Below are 17,652 nucleotides of genomic sequence, written 5' to 3' on the forward strand. Positions count from 1 at the left end.
GTCCATATATCTATATAGATACAGGTAAGTATCAATACATGTATATCTACACATACTTTCTCTGTATATGCCCATGTGAATGTATATGCTGTCTATGGTGTGATCTCAGAATCTCTGCTGGCCAGAGTGACCCCAAGATGTGTTAGAAAATCTCTTTTCCCAGCCCAGCAGTTGAAGAAGGACTCTTCTGGTCTCGTTCTCAAGGTTGTTTATTGTTTCTTATCTATAAAATTCTTTCTCTGGCCTGCTGAGGTCTGTTCAGCAGGTCAGACAGAAGCAAACTGACTGCCCCTGGGGCAATGTTATTTTTTAAACTAAAAGCTATGTGTACTTTATTTACCATAGCTTCCCAATACCTATCACCAATTAGACAGTGAGTTTCTACCTTAAACCAATGCAAAAGTGCCAGCATCACCCAGAACATGGAGGCTAGGAAGAAGGAGGAAAAAGGACAAGGCACGCCCAAATTCCTCCATCTTGGGACCCCGAGCTCCCATTCCAAAAACCTCAAAAATCTATTTTTTTCACTCCGTGACAAACTAACTATTATTCTACTTAAACTCCCTTGACTTGTAATTCTTTGTATAAGGTGGTAATTTGCTCCATGGGTCAAGATCAAAGGCACAGGGGTCTTGGGCTCTGTGCCAAGGTCTCTGAGCTCCCTGGGAGGGGCTTGAGTCCTCCAGGGCAGCCAGAAGAATTTCCTGGGTTTTGACAGTGTGATATGTATATATGATAGTGTATACACACACATACACACACACACACATATATATATAAATATATAGTAAAGCACAATTGCTCACCAGCTGTAGAATGCAGGAATCACTTGAGTAAAATCACTGCCTATGGTAAGCAGGATCCAGGAAGCCATAGCGATGTCTCAGGGCCTTTCCCTTGGGGACCAGGCCTCAGTGCCACAGTGGAGGAGCCTGCCTGGTGTCATCCACAGGAGGCTGTTCTGATGAAGGCTGTGTCCCCCTCTCACAGCTGTGTGGTGGACGAGATGGATTTCTCAGGCATGGAGCTGGACGAAGCCCTGCGGAAATTCCAGGCCCACATCCGCGTGCAGGGGGAGGCGCAGAAGGTGGAGCGGCTCATCGAGGCCTTCAGGTAAGAGCAGGAGCCCTGCAGTCCCACAGCTGCAACCAGGGCAAGCAGGGAACACAGCACAAGGCAAAAAATCCAGCAGCCATGGAGAGAACGCCCACAGAGTTCCCTCCCAGAGAGGGGGATCATGGAGGGGCTCCTGAGGGATGGAGTCCCCTGAGGGATGGAGTCCTCTGTGCCGCGTCACAGCCGCGGCCTTGTCAGAGCCTCAGTGGCATGAAGGGCATCAGGGCCAGAGGGAGGCCAGTCCTGACATGGCTTCCAGCAAGGGATTCCCTGTTCACTGGTGACTCACAGGAAGAGAAGCAGAGGGGCTTGCAGGGCTTCTCTGTTCTCCTTGGTGCATCCAGAGGAGTGCTGAGCAAGGCAGGCTGGAGCACACACCACTTGTGTATGACACAGTCTGAGTAGCCCACTCCAGCCTCACTTGCTTTTTTGCTTCCTGAGGACAAGAAGGCTGAAGTTTCAGTGGCCTACTTCAGCCATTGGTGGGGAAATCTGCCTTCAGAGAGCAGTGGATTCCTTCTCTTATATGTGAGAGGTGGGGTGAAAGGAATGTGATCTGCTTGTGGTAAAGGCATTGCCCAGCTGGAGCAGAGGGGTCCCATGTTCCATGCTGAGTGTGTGCATCCCTCCTGCTGCAGCCAGAGGTACTGCATGTGCAACCCAGATGTGGTCCAGCAGTTCCACAACCCGGACACCATCTTCATCTTGGCCTTTGCAATCATCCTCCTCAACACAGACATGTACAGCCCCAACATCAAGCCTGACAGGAAGATGATGCTGGAGGACTTCATTCGCAATCTGAGAGGTGAGGGTTCTGCCTTGGTGGTTTTTTTTTTTCCCCTCTTGCTTTTCTAAATTCTGCCTAGATGAAGGCAGGAAAAACCTAGTGGAACTGCCTTTCCTCAGGTCTTCTGCTGCCTGTCTGTGAGCCAGACATGGGTGGCTGTTTGAGATGCCTTCTAGGGTGCTGGGGAAGGGAAATTCTAATTAACTTTGTTTTCTGCAGAAAGATGTCCAGCCTTCTCAGAAACCAACCATTTTCCTTTGAGAGATGGCTTCATCTTTTAAGATATCTCATTTCTTGGAAACAGTCCATTGTATTACATTTTGCTATTGTTCAGCTCCATCCTTCTTAGATCCTGCTGGGTTGTGCTAAACAAGCCCTACTTGCTGCTTTGAATATATGAACACATTTTCCTTTTATTCAGGCTAAATCTTTCCCTTCTTAATTGCCTGCAATTACTTATAGTAACTGTAGGCGTGACAGAGTTCATGCATACATTTTTTCTTTGCAATTTCTGATACATCAGTCCCCCAAATCAATTTTCTTCTATTTTCAAGGTCAGTCTTTTCCATCCTGGTAATATATTGTTAAAAGCACTTTTTCAGATGTGGTCATAACATACTCATATATAGAGCTACTGCCTTGTTCTTATTTTCAGATCTACTAACTCAGCTCAGTATTGTTTGGCCTTTTTGACATCATGTCTAGACAAATTATTGTCTAATTTCCCAGCCATATTCATTCCTAGGTCATCCTAGGTCAGCCATTTTCCAAGTTTCTCTTACTGCACATCTGCAATTCATATAAAGCTCCCTCACAGTTTTTCCAGCATAAATTCCTGTCTTTTCTAAAGATTTTGCATTTTTCTGGGTTCCTTTGACTTGTTTCTTTGTCCTGATTGCTGTTCAGAAAGTGTCATCTGAGTCTCCCACACCTTCCACAATTTGTCACCTGGTTCAGACTGGTATAATGTGACACTGAGGCCCCTTTCAAGTGAATTCCACAGATACTGAATGGGTCTGCTACCTGCCATCACCCCCTTTAGTATTACAATTGATAGCACTAACAAAAGAGGGAGGTTTTTTAATGTTAACTTACACTTACAGTTGCCTTAAAAACTGTCAGTTCACACCACAAGGAATTAAATCAGCATGAGGGTCACTCATCTCCAGTGTGCAACACACCCCAATTCATCAGAGCAAGTGAATGTGACCCCATCACAACCAGGCAGACACACTTCAATCCAGACTCACCTGCAGGCCAATGCAGCTTCAGCAGCCTGTGTTGGAATTGTTATTTGGGATACATTTGCAAGGATGTAGGTAAGGGAGCAGGACAAATCTCAGTGCCTTTCCATTTCTCAGCAGGTCCTCACCTGCATCACTCAGGATAGTACATCTCAGACCAGGGAGCTGCAGGGAATGCAGGGGAAAATCAATACTAAATGACTGGAGGAATTCAGTTTGGAGAAGTACTGCAAACCTGGTTTTCAGTGTTTGGCTCAGGGAAGGGTGAAAAAAAACCTTTTCTGCCAGACTCTGAAGGGTCAGACAGGAAATTCTGGAGAATTATCTAAGGAGATGTAAAAGAGGAAAGGGGCAGGGTCAAGGCAGAGATACCACAAACAGAATAGCAGAAAAGCATTATTCCTAGGAGACAACACAGAAGGAAAATAGTGGAGGTCACCAAGCAGACAAGGAGAGATGATGCTTGCATTGGCAGGAAGAGCTGCTGAATCCCATCATAGGCCTTTCCCACATCTAGCACTTCTGATGATACAAAATCAATGCAGGGGTTATTGCTGAGCGGCCCAAGATAAATGAATGTGAAATTGTGGCTATAAAACCTTAGGGAACACATGGAAAGGAGCCACCATGCAGAGCAATGGAATAATGAAATCAACTGCATTGGCCTTAGAGATGTCAGTCTCTCCTGCTGGTGCATTAGATGCATTAGAGGAACAAAGGAGACAGCCTAAAGTGAAGTATTGCTATTCCCCTTCACTTCCCAGCACTGCACAGTGCAGAGGCAGCAGTGACCTGCCAGGGACCACTGGTTCTTCCCTTTCCTTCTCTCTCTGGTGGCCTGCCCAACATTTTCTGTGCTTGGCAGGGGTGGACGACGGTGCTGACATCCCTCGGGAGCTGGTGGTGGGGATCTATGAGAGGATCCAGCAGAAAGAGCTAAAATCTAATGAGGACCATGTCACTTATGTCACCAAAGTGGAGAAGTCCATAGTTGGGATGAAAACGGTGAGCAGCCAGAACCCTCTGTCCCCCACCCCTCTCCCTGCCCTCTTTTCTGTGTTTTTCCTCTATGCCTTTCTTCTCTTATGTAATACTCCCCTTGCTTGTCTCTACATTTTTTTTTTTGTCTCTACTCCCTCTTTTTTGTCTCTACCCCTTTTTTTCCAAACTCTTTATTTCTTGCTATCTCGTTCTTTCCTAATTTTGAGGGATCTCCTTGGCCAGAGTTTACAGTATCTAGTGCTGTAATTGTTTGCCCATGAATTTTACTGCAGGTCCTGGCTGGCTCAGCTGATAGCTCTGCAGTGTTTCAAACTTTCAGGCCTTTTAAGGGTGTGATAGAGATAGTGATAGAAAACAATTTTATCTGTCTGCCTCTAATGAGTTCCCTAAAAATTGCTGGGGTTAAGAGATGCCCAAAGTACAGACATCTTCTTTGGCAGTTATCAGTCTGTAGTGGAAGAACATACATACTGTTATCCAAAATAAAGCAGAATGACTTCTCAAAGCCCAGGAAACCTGTAGGGTGAGAGAGGATGAGCAGTGACCCAAGGATTGGAAGCCAGAGATAGGATGTGTGAGTGAGAAGGTTGCATTTAGTCTGCCCTCTGATTGACCCAGATCAGAAAGGCTTTCTCTGTTACTGCACCAACAGGAGAATTGATGGCAAGGAGCGGCGGTGGGAGGTGATTTGTCTGGGCAGAGTGGGTGGAATTATGTCACTGGGCAGGGCTGTGCAGCCTCAGGGTGGGGGACACTCCCAGTGGCCCCTCCTTGAGCCCCTGCCTGGCCCGTGTGCTCCCTGCAGGTGCTGTCGGTGCCCCACCGCCGGCTGGTGTGCTGCAGCCGCCTCTTCGAGGTGACCGACGTCAACAAGGTGCAGAAGCAGGCAGCTCACCAAAGGGAAGTCTTCCTCTTCAATGACCTGCTGGTGGTGAGTGTGCCTTGGCAATTAGGCACTGTAGTAATAAAACCTGCCCTGGTTTCTGTAAGGAAGTCTGAAACCAGCCCACAAAATCCATTTTGCCTCTGTTCTGAGGGCAGCTCCCAGTTCAGCAACATTGTAAGACACAGCTCTGGACCCTTCACTGTTAAAAACCTACTAAATCTAGAACTTCAGTAAAAAAAAACCCAAAACTGTCACATCCCACAGCCATCCAAGCAATGTTATTGCTCTCTCTCATGCCTTTGCCAGCAGGGAGGTTCATTTCATGAACGGGAGGTTCATTTCTTTGTCTATTTCTACTACAGTACACAGAGCCCTCTCGTGCCCTTTAAATCTTTCCTGCCAGACACGTTAAAATCACTGCCTTCTAACACAGAAAAGGCTGTAGCAGACTAGAGGGTACTTCTCAGACCCCAGGATGTGCAGGGTATTTTTGAAAGTGTCCTGCCCCAGCAATGGAATTATGCAGGTACAGGAGAGCAGAGCTACATTGAGACTGGAAGGAGGCCAAACAAAATGGAAGCTTGCTGAATTTAATGGTGAAATAAAACTGTGGTGGCAGCAGATGCAAGGCTAAACCCAAACCCTTTTGTAGAAGGAGAGGATAAGAGTTTTACCCAGCTTTTCCTCTGCAGCCATTTGCACAGTTCTGAACCTGGGGAGAGGATCTGCTCCCTGCTATCCCTCTGCTCCATGGGATAAACCAGATCCATAAGAACTGGAGGCACAAGGTCCATAAGTGCTGAGGTATAAGGGCAGCACAACATTCTCATACATTCTTGTTCCCAGCTCTAAGGTATTCATGACAGACTTCCCTTTGCCTTTTGATCTGTTCCTTGGTGAAGAGAATTCCCCTTTCAAAGTCAAAATGTGGTGATCAAGCACCTCTGGGAGAGAGCTGAGTGGGCCCAGGGCGATGCCTGCAGGATTCCAGAATTGCTGTTACAAGTGCAGCATTCCAGGCAGCTCTCCTGCCAAGATCCAGTCATTCAGCAAACACTGCTCCCATGTACACTTAGCAGAGCTTTTTTGCCCTGAGCAGTTTGCATCGTTCCTGCCTCACTGTTCCCCAGCACCAATGATGCTTCTCTCCCCCCAACAGATCCTCAAGCTCTGCCCCAAGAAGAAAAGCTCCTCAACATACACATTCTGCAAGTCAGTCGGCCTGCTAGGGATGCAGTTCCATCTCTTTGAGAATGAGTGTAAGTCCACTGCTCCTGGGTTTCCTGGAGGGGTTTGGCAGGGAAAAGGAGAAGGAGGGAGGGGACTGTGTGAGTTTGCATCAGGAGAGAGATTCTGTCAGAGTTAAAAGTGGAGAAGAGAAAACTGAGGCTTGTGCCAAGGAGATCACTCTTTGGGTACACTGTGATGAGAAGAAGCTCCTGGTACCTCTCCTAGGTCTAAGCATCTGCAGAAGGGCCTCGTGGAAGGATCTGGCCTGTTATGGTGGCAGGGACAACACCAGTGGTGAAGACTGTGGGAAACAATCCCCATATCCATCCCACTGAGCTCCCAGAAGCCAGTTGTTGGTGCAGAATCTTATTTACAAAACTGCTGCTGCCAGCTTAAGACCCTCTCCCCTCATGCCCAAAGTCACAGCCCCACTGCTGCCTTTGATGCTGGCAGAGGCAGAGGTGCTGCTGCCACCTCCCTGCACTGTGCCATGCTGTGCTGAGAGCTTCCCAAGGCAGAGGCAGAGCCCTTGGAACAGTACCCACCAAAGCATGGCAGGAGGCCAGCCCTAGTCAGCCTGACCTTGATGGTCTGGGAATGGAGCCATGATGTGTCATGATTGGGGCTGGTTGTGCCATGCAGGAGCTCCAGAAACAGGCAGGATTCCTGCTGGCACAGGCACAGGGGCAGCACAGCACTCCAGGCTAGCAGGGCTGATGCCCCTGGGATCAGGGGCACAATCCCCTGGGATCACAATGCTCTCCATTTTTGAGAACATGCTGCAAGGAAGGTAAAATGTAGCAGCACTGTGGCTATACTAAGTTTTTCCTATCTCTCCTCTACTCTACTGGCAGCATGAGTCACTCTCCCAACACCCTACCCTGCAGCAGGCAGAGGCTCCCACATCCCTGTGAGCTAAAGGGCCATTCATACCTGAGCATCCCAGGAGGCACCATCACAGCTGGCATCAGCTTTCAGGGCTGGTATGACCATCCTGGGAGTGCCCAAATCTTCTGGCAAAGGTGCCCTGTTGTGTATCCCCTGCAGAGACAGTAAAACAAATGTCACAAAGATCTTGTAATCTGAACAGATGAGAGAGACAGGGTGGGAAAAGAGCTTGGTATGCAAACGGGGGGAGCAGGGGGCTGGCTGAAAATAACAGGTTAAGCCTTGCTTGTTTGGGAAAGACTGATAAAGAAAAGCTGCCCATGGAAGGCAGGCAGATGTAGGAGCATTGGAGGAAAAGTGACAGGGGAAGACAGAAATTAAATTTAGAGGAATGTGAAAGGAAAGGAGGAAAGGGATTGAAACCACCAGCCATTGAGCAAATGATAGAGGAAGTCTAGTCAGAAGTGTGGCAAGTTCTCTGTATTCTTGTGTTCTCCTGATTCTGTTGGCTGAATCTCCAGTCATCATCTCCCTGCACACAAACCTGATCTTTAAAGCATAAGGCTTTATGCTGTTTATTTTCACTCTCTGGGCATGACCCCTTATTTACATTTCTGTGTGTTTTGCCTGTGAGGAGCACTAAGCAGAGACCTCAAATACACGTCTTTACCATTCTCTCTGCAGAGTGCAATGAGCTCCCCATCCACACTGTGCCAACACCCCTCCTGTGTTCTCAGGAGAGACTGGGGACAAGTCCTGCCACTGTGGATGCAGTGGCTCTGACCCCAGAGACAACCTCTCCTGCTGCATCTCCCACAGGAGAAAAAGTGTTGTTGGCTGATAAACACTGTTTACCCTTCCACAGATTGAGAAGGGCTTTACAGACTTACCTCTGTGCCCAGGTTACTAAGAGCTAGGGTTCTCTGGTTTTGGCAGCACTGTGGTGCTGATGGCACTTGTCTTGCTGCTGCAGCTTGGTCCTTCTGTTCTCTTGGAGGGCTGCAGTGCTGCAGGTCCCCACAGTTGGCAGTGTGACAAACTCTGGGTGTGCAATTCCATTGAAAACTCTCTGTCCTTCAGATGTACCAAAACAACCAACTACTCCATCAAGAATGCCTAACACCTCTTTATTTTGTTGGCACATCTTTTTTCAGATTACCCCCATGGCATTACACTGGTGACTCCAGTTTCAGGCTCAGAGAAAAAACAGGTACTACACTTCTGTGCTCTGGGTGCTGAGGAAATGCAGAAGTTTGTGGAAGACCTGAAAGAGTCAATAGCAGAAGTGACAGAACTGGAACAGATACGAATTGAATGTAAGGGTCTCTCATACAAATCCCACTCCAATGCCATCACACTGCATGGGACTACAAGGCAAAAAGGGGAAAGGAAGTGTTCTTCAGGAACAGGGGCAAAGGGGCTGAGCAGCACAAGTCTGCACAGACTGTTCCTGGGTTCACTGACAGGATGAAAAAGCACTCTGTGACCTCTGGCCAGCAGGAGAAATGGAAGGACTTAACTCCTTAAAATGCTCATGAGACAGGGAGTGTGGTACAGCAGCCTGGAATAGGGAAGCTTAGACTGTCACACCCAGAAGATTCTTTTCTGTCCCATACTCCTTTGACTATGCAAATATGACCCGTAAATATCTGGGGTAGATCTGTACCTTTAACAGAATTGTCCTGAGGGCAGGCAGTCACTGTCCTGAGGGTAAGGTCACTCCGTGGTCTTACACAGCCAAGATGCCCATGTAGCCTTTGATGGCTTTTCCATGTACAGACTGATGAGCCAGAGTAGCTCAGCTGCAGTGGTCCCCATCTGTGCAGTGCTAGCCAATCCTGTGTAGATGAATGTCATTTGTAGAAGGTCCTATAGAGATATATAAGTTTCTTCATATATCATGTCCTCTCCAGTTTCTGTTTTTTCTTGGCTGTTCTTCTCTCCCTCCTTGACACTCACTTGTGATTTCCTTGCATTAATTCTCCTTGTTGACTTGCCATTTTGTCCCTTCAATATGGTGGTGACCTTCCCTCCATCCCTCTCTCATTTATTTCCATATGTGTGTTTTGCAGGGGAACTGGAGAAACAGCAAGGCACAAAGACTCTCTCCTTAAGGACCAATGGAGCCCAGATGGAGCTGCAGTCTAAGCAAGGCTCTCCAACAGGTAAGAGGGCACCAGCACCCAACTTTTTTTTGGTCCAGAAGTGCTGCCTTTGCAAACATGTTCTCACTTTTCCTGTGAGAACTTTTATGTCCTTTAGCCTTGGCCAAGTAGTGGAATTATGAGAGCATATACATTCTTCAAATACCCTAGAAAAACCCCCGAAGTCTCATTACCCAGTCTGTAGCTGTAATACCTGGTAAAGAACTGTTACTGATTGAGCATGGGAAACTTCTGAAGAACCTGGCCCAATTTTCTTCCCTGAACTGATAAAACTTATCCCACTAAGCAAGAGGCTCTGGATTGGCCTTGCACCTCTCCCTTTAACTCTTCAACCCACAGTATGAGGGCCAGCTCTTGACTAGAGGGGCAGATCTCACGAGTGAGATATTTTGTTTTATTTCAAAGGCAAGAAGGATTTGGGGGAGAAGGTCTCGGACAGCACAGTGGAGGTAAGTAGAGTGCAGAGCAGCTGAGGTAAGTAATTCTCTCTCACTTCAGCCCTTCTCACATTCTCTGTTGTTTCTTTTCTCAGGTTTTAATCAATGCCTCCCCAGCCAGACTGACAATTTTACCAATTTCCAGAGATACAATTAAAAGTTACTGCTAGGACGGGTAATACAACTTTCAAATCCAAACTAAACTTCAAAGCATTTTCAATCCGTTTCTATAACTGTGACATCCTTCATGGACCAAGCTCCCAAACGCTGTAGACTAACCCACCCCACTGCTTCTGGGGAGACTGAAAACCCCCCTAAGGACTTCCCTGACATGCTAACTCCATGCAGCATCACATGCAAATTCCCCACAGCCCAGCTTTCCTGCACTATCTCTGCAGCTCTGTCTCTCCATCCCCCTGAAGGGGATTAAGCATGGCCTTTGTACACCAGACCTTCCTTAGAGCTTCACCTTCCTAGGCAGGGAGCTTGGCTGTCCTGTGTACATCTATCTTTGCAGGAATGTCTGGCATCCAGTGGGTTGCCTGTTTCTTCACATATACCCATACTCTCACTGCCTGTGAGGAAACAGGAAAATGCAATCTTCACACTGAAAATCTTATCAACTCCTTCCTACTCTCTCTCTGTCTGAAATATCTCCATCGTCCTGAACCTTTCCTTTTCCAAGGTAGTTCTTTCCCCTCTTGTCAACATATATTGACTTAAAGAATTCAGCTTCTCTGTGGGGAGTAGGTGCTGCTTCTTTTCCCTGGAGAGCACCATATTTCTCTGCAGACACCTTTTTCTTCCTGGGAAAGGTGCCTCTGCCAGCCAGTTTCCTATTCCTGTTGGGAGAAGTGTCTCCCTGTGTAGAACAGCTTCCATGTATCCTAATGTCCTTGGCACTTCATGGCCCAGCAACCAGTTTTTCCTGTGGGATGTTCCAACACCTGAATAAATATTGACACAATATTGTGTCCTGCTGTGTTGTGAGTCTGAGCAACCTCCATGTCTGGATAGGGACAGACAGCTCATCCTTGTTCCAGCATGGTGGGGATCTTGGTCACTTCACAGCTTCTCCTTCCCACTTGCTGGTGCAGCTGCTGCCTCTGCCAGAGCTTCAGGGCAGCCCCACTGTCCCACCTGCACCCCTGCCTGGCTGGAGGTGCCACACCAACCTGAGAGCACTTGTTTCCCACCCAGGGCTTGTCACTTGACTGACATTCTGTTTTAAGCCAGCAACTTAGCTCTGCTTTGGGGTCTCCATCAGCCCATGTCCTTGCCAGGAGGAACTAGAACCTCATCCATCATTTGGGAAGCCCTATTTCCCTGCTGCACTTCTCCTGTGAGGGACCTCCCATCCAGGCCAGCTCATCCTTTTCAGACTGGTGTCAGTGAGCTCCCTTATTTGATTCCATTATCAGCACCTCGATGTGGAAACCCTGATGACCTCCTGCTTCCCTACCTGCTTTCAGCTGACCAAGTATTACTCTGCCAGCAGAGGAGCAGAGGAGCATTTCCATTTCTCTGAGATTATCTAATCTGCTGCCATTTCATCATGAATTTCTTTTATCATTGTATGAGCTAGATGGGCATTTTTTTTCTTTTTTTCTTTTGAAAATCATTTCCTTTCACTGGCAAACCATCAAATGGAGCAGAGGGAGCTGCCTTTTGCTAGACTATGTCAGGTTTCTGCTTTTCCCTTTGTAAACAGATTAGCCAGTCAGGTGGTGCACCTTCCTACTTAGAAAGGCAGGGAGCTGGGAAAGGCTTGAGTTTCTCTGTCGCTCTCTATCTCAGACTCAGCTGCTGTCATTGCTGAAACGTACAGCCTCGATTATCTGAAACCTTGTGGCCTGGTGCCCCTCTCCTTTTCGCTGCTGGGGGCAAAGTCATGGCCTTGAGGTCTGTTCATTTCCATGAGAATTCACAGACACTTCCACTCTTGGAATCGATATGCGTTCCCTGTGCTGTTTGCTAATCAAAGCTGCACTGCATTGGGAACGCCGGCTCTGCTGCCTTTGACCTGATGGAAAGGACAGGGACACTTAGGCTGGATGGGGACATTGGGGCTGTTGAGGGGGACTGTGCAGCCAGGGTTGTACCTATTGTGGATTTCTGGGGGAGGGAGGGTTGAATGCATGTGAGACCGTCCGGTGGCGGGGGTTCAGGGCAGCCAGTAGCAGCGGATGGGAAAAGTCTTGTAACATTTAATGCTTCTTTGGCTGTTTCTAAACTAGGTGTCAATTCACAACAGGCTTCAAACGTACCAGCACAACTCCGCCCTGGGGCCCGAGAGTGGAATGCAGCCCAGCATGCGTCTTAACATGCCACGGGAGCAGCTGGAGACAGCACTGGTGCCCTCGCACCCCGCCTCGGCGGGGACACTTGTACAGTGCCAGCAGATTGTCAAAGTCATTGTCCTGGACAAGCCGTGCCTCGCTCGGATGGAGCCGGCCCTCAACCAGACTCTGACGCGCTACGTCACCTCCGACTCGTGCACCTCCACGCCGTGGCGCGGTGTGGGCAGTGGGCTCCCTGGGACCCCCATGAAGCTGGTCCATCAGCCCCCCCTGCCACCCCCACCCCCTCCCTACAACCACCCCCACCAGTACTGCCCCCCCAGCTCGCTGCTTCAGAGGCGCAGGTATTCCAGTGGCTCACGCAGCCTCGTGTAGCCATAGCACCAGCACCAAACAGCACAGACTTCCTGGCTCCCCTTCCCCAGCACCTCCCAGGGACCCTTTCTGCCTACAGAGATCTAGTTTGTGATTTATTTTTTAGTAAAATGAGAACAAAAGAAAAAAAAAAAGCCAACTGACCTAACTCTTACCCCGTGTCCCCTCAAGATGATGCTATTTGTGAGGAGCCATCTGTAGAAACTGCCAGCCTACATGCTCACACATCCTCACACCCTGCCAGCCCAGCTGGCCTCTGTGCTCGTGTGGTCCCCATGTAGCACTTTGCTGCCCTGTTCCTCAGAGGCTTGATGACCTGCTGCTTTCTAGGCACCGTGTCTTCCGTTTCCTACTCCTCAGCTTCCTTCCCTGCCCTGCATTTACCTGGCCACAGGTTCGCACCCACCCTGAAATTTCGCCAGCCTCACAGAGAAATGGACTCGCCTGTGCCATACCTTGGGGCATTCCTGGGGGTGGAGTTCTCCCTGCCACCATCACTGCCACCTGCTAAGCTGGAGTGAGAACTTGCACCACTTGCCACGCTTCCTCCTCATCACTCTCCAGGTTTTATCTCCTTGCAGCAACCGGCTCCAAAGGAAGGAGTGCACGACCGGAAGAGAGCTTGAGAGGAGGAGAGACTGTCCTGAGCTGCAGTATAAGTACACAGAGATGGCCTCACTGAACACCAAAACTTTTTCTGTTGTTATGTTGGAGCATTGTACCAGAGACCTCTGCTGAGACCTAGCAGACCTCACCACGTGTAAATACACCTGTATGGTAGCATATGTATGAGCATGCTTACTAAGGAAACACCAAGCAGTTCTGAGGGGGCAGGAGGGAGGGCTGCAGTCCAGGGATCTTCCTGGAATGAATGGACGTGTGCTTTTCCAAAGAGACAGCACCGAGAGGTGCCCTCCCACCTCAACACACACACCCCCCCACACACACAGGAGATTGTCTTCTCTAAAACAGACCCACCTCTGCTTTCCTTCTTCTGCCTGGTTTTGTGTTTCCTGCCCACCTCCATTTTTGTACTCTGAAAGCAAAGCTGTGTTCTGTTCACCCTTTGGGGTGGGTGTTCCATTCACTTGGGCTCTTCCACCCGTGTTAGAGGGAAGGGATTTTTTGGAGACCACTCATGTGAGGTCCCATCTGTATCTCTTGCCTGTTATCTCTTACCCCTATATTCTAACCTCCATCAGCCCTTCCTCTAGGAAAGCTGCTCGGATACCAGACTCCAAGGCCTCTTCTCTCTCCCTCTCTATCCCAGCTTCAAAGTGAGAGGAGGGGCAGATCCTGAGATAGAGATGACAGCTCAGCTCCTCTGCTTTATTGGGGACATTGATGTGAAGGAAGACAGCTTTAAAAATGGGCTGTGGATGTATTTTTAGAAAAAAAAAATCTGTGCAGTAGGGAGGGGAAGGTATTAATTAGCTTAAAGGCTTTGGTCTCAGTCACTCATTCTATCTCCCTTCGAGGTTTAAGAAGATCAACTTTAGGATTCTAAAATAGGACAGAATGCCTTTTAGGGCCTTTATTTTTATTTTATGTTATGAGGGAAAGACAGAAACGCTCTTCCTCCCCATGCAAGGCTGAGACATGAGCACTGGCTGCTGATGATGCAATGGTAGGGTGAGGAATGGCAAGAGTTGTTGCCAGTGGTGGGGATGTGCAAAATGTCAGGACAAGAGGGACAGCAAAGACAGATGCAGAAAACTTTTTTTAACCTTGTGGGGTAACAGCCACACAGCAATTTCCTTAGGGATTGTGCCAGTGTGCTGATCTCTGGGGCCATTGCCAGTGAGAGAAGCCACTGGCAGTGCATCAGGGACGGGCTTGGCTCCCTGGATGCTTCCTGGCTGTGCTGGAATGTTCAGGGAGAGGGCTCACACATCTGACCTGGGCAGAAGCCCAGCTGGAGTTAGGGAAACAGACAGGGGCTGGAGTGACAGATCTCCTGCACTTAGCCAGCCCTGCAGGGCAGGAGCCTGCTCACTGCCAGGCCCCCTCAGTCTGAGCATGACCCATGGACCCAGCTGTGCCAAGAGCTCTGACCTGTTTGCTCAGCTGGGCACCAGGCTGCACTTCTATCTGCAATAGCAAATGTACCAACTGGGAGCACACAAGCAGAGCCCTAGGGAAGACTGCAGAAGCAGATGACAGAAAAGATTGTAAGAAAACCCTGACTAGAAGCCCAGTGTCCCTCCAGAGCAGAGAAGTTTCTCCTAGCCAGCCCCCCAGGGCAGTTGGGATGCTCTGCATCCTGAACTGGGTGCTGGGAGAGGCCCTCACCCCTGGCCAGGGCTCAGCCCCTCATCCCCAGCCAGCTGTGAGGCACAGCTGGCCTGGGCTGCTGCTGACTCCCTCCAGGGTGACAGCCTGCTGCCTCACAGCAGCCAGAGCCTCATCTGAGCTGCCCGTACTTCCCAAGAAAGCATGTGTGCCATCTGCCATTTCTGGTCATGCAGTGTGTGGCTGCTGCTGTTTTTGCTCACTGCTGCAGTGGAATGGGTGTGCAGGAGGCAGTGGCACTGTCCCCCCTTCCCGGTAGTTATTTCACTGTCTGAGAGGAATGGCAGTACTAGTTCAGGTTTTTTTCCAGAGTGCAGTGTGCCAATGAAGCTCTGTGTGTGTGTTAAAATAAATAAATTAGATTTTACTTGACATTTAACACAAAGTGACAACAGCAAAAAACCTTAAGATACTTGAGGAAATAATTTTTTTAGATAAAAAATTTATAACAATGCCTACGAAGTTCCTACACAAGATGTTTGCTGCTTTAATAATTGATTGGGAGAGCTACAAGGATCTAAAGAGGAAATAAGGAAACTGCTTGAGACTCCCTTCTCCATGCTGGATGCAGGGTAGAAGTGAGTGAACTGAAGTGCTGAGGTACCTGAGGCAAAGTGTTCTCTCAGGGCAAGCTGGTTCTGTTTCCCTGACCTTGCAAAGGCTGCTGCTGGCCTTGAGCTTTGGACAGAGAAGCAAGTGTAGATAACTCTTGCTGTCTTCTGGCCTGCTGGCTACCACATCTTCTGTTGGGTTTGGCTGGAGAGGCACAAAACTGCTCTGTTCCAGGTTCTCATGGAACAGGTTGGTCAAAATTCCACCGTGGAGCTGAGCCCTTCGGACTTCACTCCAAAATACAGATTTGTTTTGTTTTTTTTCTTTGAAGGTTGGTTCAAAGGATGACAAGCACTTTAAAACATATCTGCACCTCGTCTGATCTATTGTTTTGTCTGCTCCTGCAGTCCTCCCACATGCCAGCCAGACACACAGACTCGGTGTAGCCCTGCAGCTGTGAGCAGCCACCCTTGCACACAGACACACAGACTGACAGGGACACCTCAGTGACAGCCCAATGAAGGACAAAACGTGCACCACAGCCCACCTGGAGGGACCAGCCCAAAGACAAATCACCAGCTCTTGACAGCAGGGATTCTGATCATGAACCTAGCACAATCTTTCAGGTGGAGGAGTCAGGCAGGGAGCTGCTGCAGAGATTAGCTCAACCCAAATGAACCAGTGTCTTTTTGCTGCCAAATTCATGTCCTATTAAAAAGGAGTGGGGGGGAGAGAGAGAACAGAAACCTTGTGAAAAGTGTTCTGCAGTGAGTGTTGGGTAGTCAGTGGCCAAATGAGAAGTCTTTGCTGGACAGCAGGAGAGACTGAGCTGGGTTACATCAGACTCCATCCTGATGCTTGCTCACGCTGGTGCAGGCCCAGTGAAATGAATCTGTTTGCACCAGCAGCAAAGGGATGGGAAAATGTGACAGGAGAGTTGAGCCTTGCAAACAATTTGGGTTTAATGCAGTGGTTTTCTGCTGCCACAGTAATTTTTAATGCCATAGTCTTGGCTGCTGAGTTAGCAACACTCAGTGCTTTCGCAAGGCTTTCAAAGCATCCCACTGTTCACATTATCTCTCCTTCTGTAGATGAAAGGTGAGGGTATGGTCCACAACTCAAATTTCATCAACACTCATATTGAAAGGTACCACCAGATTTGGATGCATTTGAGGGCCTCCAAGCCAAAAGGCTTTGAGTTTTGTTACCTGTTTCTCAGAAGGCTCAACCTGCAACTATGTGCACATATTTCTGAGGTTTCCAAAACCAATCTGAGCCCTAAACCAAGGATGCTGCTGCTTGGCAGAGCCTCTGCTTTGAAATGCAAGTTGCTGAGCAAACTCCCCCCGTCTCCCACTCCACCAGCTGCCTCACTGTGCTAGTGTAGGCTCCAGGGACTGCTGGCAGTGTTTTGTGAGCTAGAGCTGTCCTTGTCCTGCCCTCTCGTTCGCAGCCACGCCTGGGACAGCAGCTTTGAAGTCACCCAGCTCTTCAACACTAGTCACAACCCCATCTGAATGTGTCTTTTTAAAATCTAACAACAGAAGTGTTACCTATGCGTAGGCTCTTGAAAGCACCTGTCTGTCTGTACCTGTCTCCTGCTGTAAATATCACCAACAAAAGCTTCCTTTGGGAAAAGTGGTGTGGTCACACCTAGCAAAAGAGTCCAAATGGCTAATATTTTGTAACAAAAATAACAAAAAATAGATCAGAGGTATTTTATCTGTTCGATCAATAGAGTTTTAGAAATTATATTGAGATAATGTCACTTGTGCTCCAATGTCTTCTTTGCCTCAGCCCCCGGTGTCCCTGGGCTCCAGGCACACAAGCACACACCAAGGGTGCTCCATGGAGTGCTGAGCATCCTGGCCTCCTGCTGGCCCCGGGGGCAGCCTGCCCCAGCTACTGCTGTTCTCTTGTCAAAAGCAGCAGGAGCCAGCTCAGTGCTCAGGCTCTCTGAGGATCAGATCCAGAGGAAAACAGGAAGCAATAAACTTGTTCAGGAGGTGGCAACTTAACTGTGAAATTCACCCCTGCAGGGAGGTGGAGAGGAAAACAGTGAGGGGGAAGGCAGAGCCCTTCTGTGCCACAGCTCAGTGCTGGATGCTCTTGGCTGTGCAGGCTGCACCTCTGGGGAGGGAGGCTCACACAGCCTTGCAGAGCACTCGCTGCTGCCTGTGCGCTGTGGGACGTGTGGGCACACAGGAACCTGTGCCCCAGAGAGCAGCACACACCGTGGGGCAGTGCTCACAGCACACAGGAATGCACCTCAGAGAGCAGCACACACCGTGGGGCAGTGCTCACAGCACACAGGAATGCACCTCAGAGAGCAGCACACACCGTGGGGCAGTGCTCACAGCACACAGGAATGCTCCCCA

At 49.0% G+C, this 17,652-nt stretch overlaps 2 protein-coding genes across 2 annotated transcripts in view; both read left to right on the plus strand.

Annotated features, from left to right (window-relative positions):
• The window catches only part of LOC132073408 (IQ motif and SEC7 domain-containing protein 3-like), a 30,396-nt gene extending 20,471 nt beyond the window's left edge, over nt 1–9,925 (plus strand). Inside the window, exons 4-12 of the mRNA XM_059472458.1 lie at nt 991–1,113; nt 1,755–1,921; nt 4,013–4,152; nt 4,955–5,080; nt 6,195–6,294; nt 8,308–8,469; nt 9,226–9,332; nt 9,732–9,767; nt 9,851–9,925. Coding sequence (XP_059328441.1) covers nt 991–1,113; nt 1,755–1,921; nt 4,013–4,152; nt 4,955–5,080; nt 6,195–6,294; nt 8,308–8,469; nt 9,226–9,332; nt 9,732–9,767; nt 9,851–9,925 — 1,036 coding nt within the window. The remainder of the gene's footprint in view (nt 1–990; nt 1,114–1,754; nt 1,922–4,012; nt 4,153–4,954; nt 5,081–6,194; nt 6,295–8,307; nt 8,470–9,225; nt 9,333–9,731; nt 9,768–9,850) is intronic.
• A 1-nt stretch (nt 9,926) lies between these two features.
• On the plus strand, nt 9,927–12,478 carry LOC132073409 (IQ motif and SEC7 domain-containing protein 3-like). The gene is made up of 2 exons (XM_059472459.1): nt 9,927–9,930; nt 11,993–12,478. Exon 2 carries the CDS (start codon nt 12,056–12,058, stop codon nt 12,428–12,430), a length of 375 nt encoding a protein of 124 aa, XP_059328442.1. The 5' UTR covers nt 9,927–9,930; nt 11,993–12,055; the 3' UTR covers nt 12,431–12,478.
• Nucleotides 12,479–17,652: the final 5,174 nt, after the last annotated feature.

The sequence above is a fragment of the Ammospiza nelsoni genome, chromosome 5 (genome assembly GCF_027579445.1).
Source record: "Ammospiza nelsoni isolate bAmmNel1 chromosome 5, bAmmNel1.pri, whole genome shotgun sequence".
NCBI classification, from domain to species: domain Eukaryota; kingdom Metazoa; phylum Chordata; class Aves; order Passeriformes; family Passerellidae; genus Ammospiza; species Ammospiza nelsoni.